Below are 13,742 nucleotides of genomic sequence, written 5' to 3'. Positions count from 1 at the left end.
GTTTTTGCAGCAATATTGGCTCTGTTTGCACGTAGCTTTAGAGGTGGAACTGACATTGTGCGACTGGAACGTCATGGGAAGATTGTGATATAAGATTTTATTATTGTACTTTTTACTCAATTTGGAAGAATAATTTGTAAGGAAAATCACGAAATAACCATCTAAAAACATTGTTTTAGGATTAATTTAAGGAATTCAATAAAAAACGTAGCAATATCTTTTCTAAATCACCCGATTGAAGTGGATGCTTTCACACCTCGAATTTTGCTGGGGTGGTAAAATGGCGTCAGATGTCTTGCGAATTAGAGTGCAGATGTCGACTGACCGGTAGATCTTATACAGGCAGATAAAAGAGAAATAGTTATTAAAGACGTCGCTAAAAGGTATATGATTGACAAAATGTAGATGATTGACAGGTAGATATGATTGACAGGCGTGTTATTGACATGGGAGTTACTGTCTGCCAGGGCCCTTCACCTGTCCGCGGGTCTGTCTAACGCGTCTGATGTACTTGAGCTGTTCATCTCATTTGGAGCGGACGTTGACGCCGTAAATAACGACCTCTGTACCCCTCTCTTCTACGCGACACAAGCGAACAACATGTATGCGGCCAGCATGCTCATAGAGCAAGGTAACAACATTCGACACAAGCGAACAACATGGTAAACAACATTCGACACAAGCGAACAACATGTATGCGGCTAGCATGCTCATAGAGCAAGGTAAACGACACTCGACACAAGCGAACAACAAGGTAAACAACATTCGACACAAGCGAACAACATGTATGCGGCCAGCATGCTGATAGAGCAAGGTAAACGACACTCGACACAAGCGAACAACAAGGTAAAGAACACCATACACAAGCGAACAACATGTATGCGGCTAGCATGCTCATAGAGCAAGGTAACAACACTCGACACAAGCGAACAACAAGGTGAAGAACACCATACACAAGCGAACAACAAGGTAAACAACATTCGACACAAGCGAACAACATGTATGGGGCTAGCATGCTCATAGAGCAAGGTAAACGACACTCGACACAAGCGAACAACATGTATGGGACTAGCATGCTCATAAAGCAAGGTAACAACACTCGACACAAGCGAACAACATGTATGCATGTAATTTTTTTTAAATATTGGGGGGCACATGCCCCCAGTGCCCCACCCCCTGCTACGGCCCTGCCGTAGTATGCCAAGTATGTCATTTCTAGCATTATTTTCTTAACAGGAGCAAACGTTCGAATGAGGAACCTTCAGGGTGAGTTAAACTTGGTCGCTCATTTCTTGTATAAGCCAAGCTCTTTACACCCTTCGCAGGAATGCTCGAAATTTTATAGAAACAACTCAACTATTTTTAGAGACTTTAACCTTGTGTTGATTTCTCGCCCATGCAGACTACCTCGTTTTTCTACAGACTGCTGTCCGGTCTGTTCTGTGCATTCCTGCGTTCTTTGTTCCCTAGGTCTGACTGTCCCCTAGGTCTAACTGCGTTCTTTGTTCCCTAGGTCTAACTTCGTTCTGTGTTCGCTAGGTCTAACTTTGTTCTATGTTCCCTAGGTCTGACTGTCCCCTATATGTAACTTTGTTCTGTGTTCGCTAGGTCTAACTGCGTTCGACTTCATCTCTGACTTTGAGGAGTGGGTAGACTGCGGATACTTTACCGAGGAGGTCAAAGCGAGGCTCAAGGGTAAGTGGACTTGTTAGTAATTAGTCTCGCAGGTGGGCGTAACTAGGTCGGCGTAACTATCAAGTAGACTTGTTAGTAAGTAGTCTCGCAGGTGGGCGTAACTAGGTAGGCGTAACTATCAGTAGCCTTGTTAGTAAGTAGTCTCGTAGGTAGGCGTAACTATCAAGTAGACTTGTAAGTAAGTAGTCTCGTAGGTAGGCGTAACTAGAAAGGCGTAACTATCAGTAGCCTTGTTAGTAGGTAGGCGTAACTATCAAGTAGACTTGTTAGTAAGTAGTCTCGCAGGTGGGCGTAACTAGGTAGGCGTAACTATCAGTAGACTTGTTAGTAAGTGGTCTCTACTTATCAATAGGTGGTACGTGTTATGGGGATATCTAGCGTGCTTATGGGTTTTGAGTGCTTATAAGAATTGTCTATATTTTACTGCATTCAGTTAGGTTGCACACGAGCGGTCGATGTGAGTTCGCGTCGTCCAAACCTAAATACCAGTATCTCATAATTCCCGAAAAATAAACAAAAAGAGCCCGTATGAAGACTTGCATTTAGTATTTACTTTACTTGATTCTATTACAGCATACAGCCTGAAACACGCGCGGAACCTGGTACGAGCCATCACCAAGAAAGTGCAGGGACACTCCATGGCAACCACCAAGCCACAGTCCCATCATGCACTTGGCACCCGGCCAGGCCAGGTGCCCATGATCCTCCCGCCAATCAACAAGAACGCGTCGTACTGACGTCATTAGATCAATTTTAGAATCAATTTGCTTTATGACGTCATGTAGAGTGGTGACATCATTTAGACTCTGACGTCGTACAAGAATTGAAGTGATACGATTTATTGATGACCGTGGGGAGTGAAAACAGATGCTTTAGGTGCGTAAGATCACTGGGCCTGCACTAGCGTACGTTTGTGTTCATTTGTACAAAATGTATGTAGTGTAATGTAAAACATTTCTACAGCTAATAGAATATTTTTCAATTACAATAAACGAAATCAACACGCGCACTGTTGAAATTCATTTCTCGAGTATCATCCGTTGAATTTCCTGAAACATTAAAAAAAATGATTGACTTTGCATAATTTTCATTCAAAATTGGAAGACAAATAATTGAAATTAATTTTGAAAAAAATTTCGATCGCCAAATATTGCAATAGCTCTCCCACATTATCCGATAGAAATGGATGCTTTCCCGCACTTGGCAAGAAAATGACGGCTCACAGTAGAGGCGAAACCTTACCTTGAATACAAGTGAGGTCTGGTCCGCATACGCAGACACGGCGGAGAAGTGATCCATTCCAGACAATTCATGGAAACACGTGCTTACGTGCTGGGAGTCCAGGACCTGCAAGAGAAGACATCACTTGGATAACACCGACACGTACCCGTGGCTTGGAGCGACCAATCAGATATTAGCACGTGACTGAGTACGACCAAACAAACATACCGCTGACTTTATTATTCAGGACATGAGTTCTGAGGTTAAAGCAATCTACAGATGATGTACTCGAATTCCCTCCGCCCCCTAAGTTTTGCGAAGAGAAAATTCGTCTTGAGTCCAAAAATCTGTTACATAGCGTATAAATGTGCCCTTACCTGCATAAAGTCTCTGGTTTGTGGAATAAGGCCGGTTAGTGTCACCTTACAAGTATAAAGACTCCAGTTTGTGGAAGAAAGCCAACTAGTGCCCTCTTACCTGCATAAAGTCTCTGGTTTGTTTGTGAAATGAAGGCGGCTCATGTTCCCCGATAATCAGCTTAACAGGGCACCGGAATGAGGGAGGGTGGGTGCGGAGGATCACATCTGGACTGTTCCTGATAGCGATAGTTCTGAAAGGACAACCAAATGCCAAATATGGAAAAAATCAGTGTTTATTAAATAGGGAGGGTGAAAAATATCGAATGCAATGGGAACAATGAAAAATATAGGGATAATGACGAAGAGGGAGGATTAGAAAGATGATGACAATGATGATGACGAGATGTTGGATGAGGTGGTAATAATGGAGGTGGTATTGATGGCAGTAATGATGATATTGATGATGATGATGATGATAACGACAATGATAAAAAAGAAGATAATGATTGAATTGATGTTGGTGGCAGTTATAATAATGGTAATAATGATGGTGACGAGACTATGAAGAAGAAGATGAGGACGATTGGTTTTGTTGGTGATGATGACAATGATGACGGTAATGATGATGATGGCAACATGATAAAGAAGATAATGACGATGGAAATGGTGTTGTGGTGATGATGATGATGGAATTGCTGGTGGTGGTGATAAAAACAAGAATTTTGTTTCTCGTGATAATGCAGAGACCACTAATGGGAGTTCTGGTGATTGGTATCATCATAATCGTATCATCGAACCATGTAATCACGATAAGACACCTTCCAGAGTGATAAGAGCGAACCTTGTAATGTTGCGATCATGCAGGACTCTGATAGGGAGGAGCGGTTGTAAGTCATATATTCCGGCCATGAGGCACACCCCTGCAGGGAGACAAAACCATTAACACTTCGTTAAACAACCAGGCGCGTACACAGGGAGGTGCGCATCCCCCCCCCCCCCCCCCTCTGGCGGCCAAAAAGTGGGTCATTTCTTATTAAGGGATCTTCAAATACTATTTCCATATGATTCAAACACTTTTTTTCATATTATACCTATGGCTGTGCACCCCCCCTCCCTGGGGACGCGTCTAACAAGGTTTGTATCAACCCAGTGAATGTGGGAAGCTCCAGCAAATTCGTATGCTTTCCTACCACTTGACTTGCTATAAAAATCTGTCCCCCAATATCTCTCTACGTGGCTGTTAATTTTCTTAAAGCCACCTTCTTCTAGCCAAGTGAAACCATCTACACTTGTCTCATATAAGGTTGTACTCGAAAAAATCAATTTGTCCTAACCCACAACAGCAAATAAACAAACATAAGCGTGAATAAAAGCTAATTCAGGGTTGGTATGTTAATAAATCCTTTTTTATGTGATTGTAAACATTAACCTGGCTTTCAGATATCAGGATTTAGTCATTTATATGTTACTCATCATATAAATGACCTTATTTGAAATATGTGTATGTATGTTTGAATTATGATATCGTTTAAGCTCCACCTGTCTGAAGACAAAGTGCTGTTTACCTTTAATGCGGTCGAGAAACTTAGGATTGGCCCAGTCATGTATTGTCATCATCATGGCCACAAGATGTGCCCCTGCCGAGTGACCGCCCAAGTACAGCCTGCAAAGCATCATAGTTAATATGAAAATACGCAAAGCAACTTGAAAAAAATGACTTCACATATCAGAAAAGGACTATAAAGAATTACCAATCGAAACTTTGGGGTTTTGGACATGTTTACCTTGAGTTAGGAAACTTTTTTGCAATGAACTGGAGTGCTTCTTTGGTCTGAGCCACAATCTCATCAAGTGTCACTGAAAATAAAAAGAGAAATAGTATTTACCAGGCATTCACCATGATGGTGGCCACCGTGACCATGTGATGATGTGACAGAGAGATTGTGTGACCAAGTGATAATGTTACGGAGAGATCATGTGATTAAGTGCTGATGTGATGGAGAGATTGTTCGAACAAGTGATGATAGGATGGAGATTTCATTTGACCAAGTCATCGTGTGACCAAGTCATCATGTGACCAAGGCATCATGTGACCAAGGCATCATGTGGCCTAGTCATCAAGAGAACAATTGATCATGTGACCAAGTCATCATGTGACCAAGTCATCGTGTGATCAAGTCATCGTGTGACCAAGTCATCATGTGACCAAGTCATCGTGTGACCAAGTCATCGTGTGACCAAGGCATAATGTGACCAAGTCATCATGTGACCAAATCATCGTGTGACCATGGCATCATGTGGCCTAGTCATCAAGAGAACAATTGATCATGTGACCAAGTCATCATGTGACCAAGTCATCGTGTGATCAAGTCATCGTGTGACCAAGTCATCATGTGACCAAGTCATCGTGTGACCAAGTCATCGTATGACCAAGGCATAATGTGACCAAGTCATCATGTGACCAAGTCATCGTGTGACCATGGCATCATGTGGCCTAGTCATCAAGAGAACAATTGATCATGTGACCAAGTCATCATGTGACCAAGTCACCACGTGACCAAGGCATCATTTGACCAAGTCATTTTGTCACCAAGTCATCATGTGATCAAGTAATCGTGTGACCAAGGCATCACGTGACCAAGTCATCATGTGACCAAGTCATCATGTGACCAAGTCATCGTGTGACCAAGTCATCATGTGACCAAGTCATCGTGTGACCAAGTCATCATGTGACCAAGTAATCACGTGATAAGGGTATGGAATGCTTTACCTGTAGGCAACAGATCATAGTCTATCACTGCAGAAACAGCACCAGCAGACACTGCAGGATAAGAAACAAGGCCATGCTCCTCTTTACTGCAAATACCACAAAAAACTGATATGCATGACGTAAACCCTTATGGATCAATAATTAACGGCAAGATAATCAAAGCAGCAATCATCCTAAATAAAAATCAATTCTCTAGTTTCAGTCCCCACTTAAAATCTAGTTAACATACCTACACATTTCCCAGTAGCCACCATGCACATACATGTAAACAGGAGCTGTAAAAACAAATCATGTCAGTTCGGCCAGACTGTAGAACGCTTTGCTCAAGGTTTTTTTTGCATCGCTTAACCTTGGTCATATTTAATTGAAATATTGATTCCAGGAAAAATCCCTCCCTCTTCCCACAGGAAATAGGCAACACAGAGCTGAGGTTTGTAAAAATAAAACATGAATACCCTCATGTAAACTGCACAGAAGCAGAAGCCGTTAAATTATACTCACGATTTTCAGACAGTTGTTCTGACTTGGACCGGTAGAAGTCGATTCTTGTGCGATCACTGGTCGGTGCATAAGGTACATTTAACTCCACATCCAACTCCTCCCTCGCTCTTTTGCTAACTAAATTAAAACCAACATGGAAAAGGATTAGTTCACGGCTACTTCCACATGTTGGAATCCATGATGAGATGCCTGCTTTTGTGGCTAGTACAAAAATGTGCTTTACTTTTATGCCATTCTTGTATGTAAGCATCCAGTGCTTCTTCGGGAGTCACTCCTTCGCTCAACTTTATGTAGTTGCTTGGGGCATATTCATACTCGATGTCCTGTGGACAAAACGTAAGTCATGGGATCTTTGTCAGGGGCGTACGCAGGATTTTAACAAGTTGCAGTCAAAGCATTCAGCAGCTGAATGAGGGCTTGGCCCCTCATCCCTCATCCCCGTGAAGATTTCATAGCCCGCGCTTTTGGGTTTGAAATTGACGTCAATGCGTCAGACTTTTTAGAATATTACACAATGCTCTGTCCTCGATCTGAAATAGGACTTCAGTCGTCGCGTGGCACTGAACGACATAACAATATATTTGGGAATCATCTGTAGACTACCATGATTAAGAAAATTATAGCTTTTATCCTAATAATATATATATATATAAAACTACGTACATAAAAATGATTGATTAATCATTTGATTTTTCCCTTCGTTATGCAAATAAGATCGCCAAATTTTTTTTGCAGTCCAGTGACTGCAGGCCTATAGGCTGCATACGCCCCTGTTTGTTTAGATATTCAGGTAATACCAGTAGGAACATGGGTCCTGTCTTTTTCGAAAAAATCGCATTAGACATAAGACTTTACTTTTGAGTAAAGCTATCCTAGAGCCCGTGGTATAACTACCCCTCCCCCCTCTCCGAAAAACCTGGCTATATTTTGCAGCTGACATTAAACAAAGTTTTTAAAATGTCAGAATACAGGTCAAAATCTTCCAGTATTTTAACGCAAGAACGTTTGCGAAAGTTTTGTGTTAGCTTGCCGGCGTTTACGACACTATTTACAAGCGTATAAGGAACATTATCTTGAATTCAAATAGCAGCCGTTCGCATAAAAAACACTATTTTTTTTCAAAACCAAAGAACAAAATTGCTATGATATAGGGATATAACTGAACTTCAAGCGTCGAAAAAAAATATACTGAAAAGTCCATAGTAGGTAGTACGGCACGGTCTACCTGTGGTCTTCTTTCTGTGAGACCATAGGTAGACCGAAGCAGAACGACTGTACCTTTTTGTAAGCACTATAAATAACAAATCATGTATGGCCGACTTTTAGCTCCTCGCCGTGGCTGCAGTCTTTTACTGAAAGCTTTGTACAGGCCTAAACAAGCCGTGTTTGTGAGGGATATATCCGTATCACGCTCAGTAAACTCAAGCGATGCCAACTGGCAAGCCCGAGTGGACCTTGCCGCTGCGTACCGTGGTTTTGAGATGATGAACATGCACGAGGGAGTTTGCAACCATCTGAGCATGATGGCTCCGGGAAAGCACGGCACTGGAAGAGTCATGCTCATGATTCCCTATGGACTTCACTGGAGCGAGGTAATATTGGGCTCGTAGCCGTGCAGTAGGTGTATTGAATAGCAAATGATTTAGGGTAGTGGTACTCGGTTCTAAACATCGTTCTAAACGGCGATACTACTTTGGGGGTCTCGAACTGGATTAGCAATAGCTTGTTGTTTATAATCTGTATAATTGATACTTTCTTTCAAGACTTTTGTAGCTCTCGCAGACATTTGCCATTATATTTTTGGCCTCTTAACAAGATTGTTTTTAGAAAACCCAATTTCTACTTAGAATACTCCCCCCCCCCTTCGGGTATATACATTTTCAAGATTACCTAAATTTCTTGGGTTCCTTTTAACTTGATTGGGTTTCTGTAGCAAATTTCCTTTATGTTATTTTCTCAAGGTTTTGTTTAATTTTGAGAATGCAGAATAGGTTCAGAGAATGGTACATCGACTGGAGAAATATATATGCAATTGATTTGTATTATTGTACCATTGTGATGGCTTAGGTTACAGCATCATGCCTTATTGGAGTAAACGAATCAGGACAAATTATAGAAGGAGAGGGTGAAATTGAGACTTCAGCTGCCATGATACACTTGGGTGTCCACAAAGCAAGACCAGATGCTATATGTGCATTCCACTTGCACCCCCCTTACTCAACTGCTATAGGTAGGTATACAAAGCAAGTATGTCATTCCACTTACACCCCCCTTACTCAACTGCTATAGGTAGGTATACAAAGCATGTGTATTCCACTTGCACCCCCCCTTACTCAACTGCTATAGGTAGGTATACAAAGCATGTGTATTCCACTTGCACCCCCCTTACTCAACTGCTATAGGTAGGTATACAAAGCAAGTATGTCATTCCACTTACACCCCCCTCACTCAACTGCTATAGGTAGGTATACAAAGGATGTGCATTCCACTTGCACCCCCCTTACTCGACTGCTATAGGTAGGTATACAAAGCAAGTATGTCATTCCACTTACACCCCCCTTACTCAACTGCTTTGGGTAGGTATACAAAGCATGTGTATTCCACTTGCACCCCCCTTACTCAACTGCTATAGGTAGGTATACAAAGCATGTGTATTCCACTTGCACCCCCCTTACTCAACTGCTATAGGTAGGTATACAAAGCATGTGTATTCCACTTGCACCCCCCTTACTCAACTGCTATAGGTAGGTATACAAAGCAAGTATGTCATTCCACTTACACCCCCCTCACTCAACTGCTATAGGTAGGTATACAAAGGATGTGCATTCCACTTGCACCCCCCTTACTCGACTGCTATAGGTAGGTATACAAAGCAAGTATGTCATTCCACTTACACCCCCCTTACTCAACTGCTTTGGGTAGGTATAGAAAGAAAAGTTGGTCATCAAGCTGGTGGATCTTCCACTTGCACTCTCCCCCTTCATATTCTACACATACCTGTCAACTCTCCCGCATTAGGAAAGAGTCTCAGGATGTGGGGATGCCTTCTCCCGCTATCCTGCTTTTAAAGCACCAAATTTAATGCTTTTTAGCGATTTTTATTGCTTCTGAAAAATTATTCTATAGAAAATCGTCATTTTGCCTTTTTCTATTAAAATATTTAAAACAATAATGCCTTTTTGTAGCACAATTTATCTAACACCGTCCTGAGATCTATAAGGTGAGAATAGTAGTATGATGGGTGGTGTCGATTAATATGGTTATGGTGAGAGTGATTACATGGATGATGTTTGTGGAGAATATGATGATGACAATAAGATGATGGTGATGATATAAAAAGCACCCTTTATTACACACTATTTTCTCCATCAGGCTGCCTCAAGCAACCATCCTTTGGAATGTACCATCAGAATGCATGTCGGTTCTATGATGATGTAGCATATGATAATAATTACAGTGGATATGCCACAGATGAGAAGGAAGGGTGCCGCACTGGGCGCATGCTCAGAGATAAAGTTGTCTTGTTCATGTGCAATCATGGGATACTTGTAGTAGGACCAGACGCCCAGCAGACGTTTGATGATACATATTACTTGGAGAGAGCCTGTATGAACCAGGTAAGGGTTGATTATGTTAATTAAACAGGTGAAATCATTCGCGGATCCAGGATTTTTTAAAGGGTTGCTCAATTTATGAACACTATACTTATTTCTTTTGAGCTCTAAATTTCAAAGCCCCTGATGACAAGCCCCATTTTGCATTAAAAGGGTGGTTGTGTCATACCACCTCTGCAGGACGGTACTAGCATGGAGCCAAGGGAGAAGTTAGAAGACTAGGATTTAAAAAAAAAGACATGAAAAAATAGTGTCTGCCCCTGAAGCAAACAAAAGCAATATCTGAGGCTTAATTAATATCGCATCTAAAACCAACCACCACCCTATTTACCTCAATTAAAATTCTAATTTTATGCGACACGACGTTAATGCAGCCTTTAAACTAGGCCTAAGATTATTTCACCAAGATTACAAGAGTACTGCCCTCAACTGAAATATTGAATAACAATTTTCTTTTTTCCATTTTTTATTCCCGACGTATATTTATATCACATTTTTATGTCAAACTTTTTTTATTGCCAGAAAATGATCTGGTAAATGGTCAGGCAATTTACCAAATCAGGCACTTTTGACTACTGACATTGTAGGCTATAACTTTTAGCCTTAGTAGTTCATGCAGTCATAGCATTGATAGACCACTTGGTGTACGATTTGACTAAAACACAATTACCCTTTAATGTCAAAAAATTTAAAAGACATTAAAAGGTAATGGAACCAGGTTAGTACTGCAATCCTGGTCTAAACCCATGATCCCATTTGTGTGTTTTCAGGTCCTAGCCATGCAGACTGGGCAGGAGTTGATGGAGATCCCTGAAGAGGTGTGCCTTATGAACAAGAGTTTATTGGAAAAGCCAAAGTATGCTGCTATACACTTCAATAGCATTAAAAGACTTTTGGCTAAACGAGAGCCTAACTTTATGGCTTGAGTTAGGCCAACAGATAAAGGCTAGTAACTAACTACTACTTGAGGAAGAAACTGAAACACGAAGATTTTGAAGTGTGAAGATTAGATATAGGAACTTGGGCCCTTCGCCAGAATTTTTCAGATCAGAGGGTTCAGAAGAACTAAATAAAAACTATAATTTAATGCAAGTAAGGACACTAAGTAATAAAGGTCCTCTAAAAATAGGTATACAAAGCCTGAAATTCAGTTTTGAATAATTTTGTAAAAAAAAAAATGAAAAATGAAAGAATGAAAAAAAAATCAACCAACAGGAATCCGAAAAAGAAGTAAATTTCTTTTGGCGAGTTGGTGATTTTTCAAATTCATAGATCCAACATGTCAATCACGCGTGCACGAATAGCCAATCAGGAAAGAGATGGTGCAATAACAGCCATGTGGTCCCACAAATGTCCCCAAAAAAGTCGGCAATCAACGGCTAAAAAGATTTGTTTGAGATATTTTTCTGCGAATCTGGACAAGCAAATAAGCATTCTCTGGTCAGCGTAGAAATGCTAGCCCTGTTTTCTTTGACCAGCCACTTTTAGTGTAGAGTTGGGACTCAAATTGTAGAAAAACATGTAAAATTTACTACGAAGAAACGAAAAAACAAAAAGCAAGCAAACCACTTACAAGAGCAATGTAGTCCTACCATTAAACTTGTGTTTGATATTACCTAGATAATTCAAATTACATATAAAATGAGACTGTTGTTTGTATTTTTGCTGTAAATCTCGACATTTGCCGATAAAACTTGTAGTTAAAAGTCAGACGTAAACAGCGAATTTGGCTTTCTATTTTCCCTGCACTTAAATCACTGCAGTTTGACAAAAATAGCTCGTAATCATCTTTTTATATGCTTCTCTACAAGATTTTCACCAAGCTTGGACAACAAGACAAGTTTCCATCATGTTAGGTTTCTGTGTTTTATTTCCCAAGTCGCAGAAAGACCGCTATAAACGTCTGTATTTAAATCCCTCATCTGACATGTTGTACAATTTGTGGGACTTTAGTGGGACATTTGGGTTGCACTTTGCTGGCTTCTATTTGCTGCTTTCTGATTGGATATTTGTGCATGCGTCTGATCTATGAATTAAAGATGAGTATCATACAAATGTAATATTAAAGTAAAAATCTGTCTTATAAAATGGATGACTTTGTGCAGGCTATATTGTGGAAATGCATAAAACTTTCTCTATGAAAATAATGAGTTGACAGCTATGCCAAAACCATCAAATCAATAACCATCCAATCCATTTGCCCCAGGAAAGTAGTAAAAAGAGGAGGGTACATTAACTTTCCCTTTTTTGGGGGTCATTGGAAATGTTTGGGGGACTAAAAAAAAATTGGTATCTGGATTTTATGTGGTATGGAATATAGGATCATCATAGTTTTCAACCAAACTGGGACAAAAATCTTGTGAAATTTGGTGAAATACAGTAACCCAAGAGAGCCAATGCTGGTGAATACAGAGAATGTATGAGTATTCTCACAAAAATTAGGCTTGTTATGAGGTCCAAATTCTTGTGACACCCGCCTAAAGTGGGTGAGTTGACAGCTTTGGATCATAGGGCCAACTATGCTTAAAAGGCTTCACAGGACTTCTAAGAAATGGCAGGGGATGGGGCACTGGGCAATATTTGAAAAAAATATATAAGAAAATGCCCCCCAATAGTTTCTTCATGTTTCTGTACTGTGTCCCCGAATATTTTGAGCCATGCTACAGCACTGAATGGTAAAAACAAATTTGATAAATTTGACTTAAAATGACATCATCAATGGCTTAATAATACTATAACAATAGTATCTAAAAGATCAAAATTATGTAGCCCTTTCAGACAAGAATTAACAAAACCTATTTTGCAATCTTTTGTGTTATCATCTTGCTCAGCATACGATTGCTTTTCACACAAAATGCCATCGTGCTGTCTTCTTTACACGAATCAATCTCAGTTGGTATGATAATCGGCCTGATTGTCTTTGTTCACAAGTGTTTTGAGCTGTTGGAAGCCAGGCCAACCCAGGGATATGGTATGCCACAAATTTTACATGACAGTGAAATTGAATATATATCTGCAGAGCCGCTAAAAATGAAGCAGCAGTACTAAGGTGTACTAAGTTCAAAGCCTTCTCTCTGTTATTCGGGTCAGTATCTTTTTCGAGGCAGCCAAAAAGGAGAAAAGCTCGCATAATATCAAGCAATAAACACGAGTTACTGTTACGGTATCTTAACATGGTTGAGCGCCAACACAAGCTAGGCTAATGGCCTAACCTGGGTCAACCCTTCTTTTCATAACCTGTAAAAGTTGAAACGTTTACATGAGCTTGGCTCTAGCCCGGGTCAATTTTCATCTCAGGCAACCCAGTTCTCAGATTGGGCTGCCTGGGTGGAAATCTACAATTAGAATCGAAGGGGCCATGCTAAAATCAAAACCACGAACCTTGTCGTAACTTGGACGCTCTTCTCCATCCACGGCTATCTCCATGACAATAATAAAAAAAGTTAAAAGCTCTTCACTAAAGGGTCGTCTACACAGACAGTTTTTTACTTGACAAGTTTTACTTGACAATTATAGTCGTTCTTTTAGACGTGATGTCCTCACGAGCAAACTTGACAAGTTGTCCGTACGATGAGCCGGTAA

General features: G+C 40.6%; 3 protein-coding genes across 13 annotated transcripts in view; 2 read left to right on the top strand and 1 right to left on the bottom strand.

Moving 5' to 3' along the window:
* The window catches only part of LOC116619849 (serine/threonine-protein phosphatase 6 regulatory ankyrin repeat subunit A), an 18,399-nt gene extending 15,698 nt beyond the window's left edge, over positions 1 to 2,701 (top strand). For 5 of the 11 annotated variants that reach the window (XM_048732527.1, XM_048732524.1, XM_048732526.1 and 2 more), the window contains 5 exons: positions 468 to 602; positions 786 to 814; positions 1,237 to 1,266; positions 1,609 to 1,695; positions 2,269 to 2,701. In XM_048732527.1, the coding sequence (XP_048588484.1) occupies positions 468 to 602; positions 786 to 814; positions 1,237 to 1,266; positions 1,609 to 1,695; positions 2,269 to 2,432 (445 nt within the window). In that variant the 3' untranslated portion in view covers positions 2,433 to 2,701. Of the gene's footprint in view, positions 1 to 433; positions 632 to 785; positions 815 to 1,236; positions 1,267 to 1,565; positions 1,696 to 2,268 lie in introns of those variants that run through there. The other 6 variants (XM_032385096.2, XM_048732528.1, XM_032385100.2 and 3 more) reach the window with 6 other exon arrangements.
* Positions 2,225 to 13,742, bottom strand: LOC5515384 (kynurenine formamidase). Its single transcript, XM_032385105.2, has 11 exons — positions 13,542 to 13,742; positions 6,770 to 6,869; positions 6,547 to 6,663; positions 6,275 to 6,320; positions 6,046 to 6,131; positions 5,060 to 5,132; positions 4,841 to 4,938; positions 4,117 to 4,195; positions 3,394 to 3,526; positions 2,938 to 3,042; positions 2,225 to 2,744 (listed from the first exon to the last, which is right to left on the bottom strand). The coding sequence occupies exons 1-11, from the start codon at positions 13,584 to 13,586 to the stop codon at positions 2,715 to 2,717; spliced, it is 912 nt and encodes a 303-aa protein (XP_032240996.2). The 5' UTR covers positions 13,587 to 13,742; the 3' UTR covers positions 2,225 to 2,714.
* On the top strand, positions 7,799 to 12,269 carry LOC5515385 (putative aldolase class 2 protein RP493). Its single transcript, XM_001635448.3, has 4 exons — positions 7,799 to 8,138; positions 8,614 to 8,776; positions 9,919 to 10,163; positions 10,931 to 12,269. Exons 1-4 carry the CDS (start codon positions 7,854 to 7,856, stop codon positions 11,084 to 11,086), a joined length of 849 nt encoding a protein of 282 aa, XP_001635498.3. The 5' UTR covers positions 7,799 to 7,853; the 3' UTR covers positions 11,087 to 12,269.

Source organism: Nematostella vectensis, chromosome 9 (assembly GCF_932526225.1).
Source record: "Nematostella vectensis chromosome 9, jaNemVect1.1, whole genome shotgun sequence".
In the NCBI taxonomy this organism is placed as follows: Eukaryota; Metazoa; Cnidaria; class Anthozoa; order Actiniaria; family Edwardsiidae; genus Nematostella; species Nematostella vectensis.
Note: the sequence above shows the minus strand (reverse complement) of the source record. Positions and strands in the feature narration are given on the sequence as shown.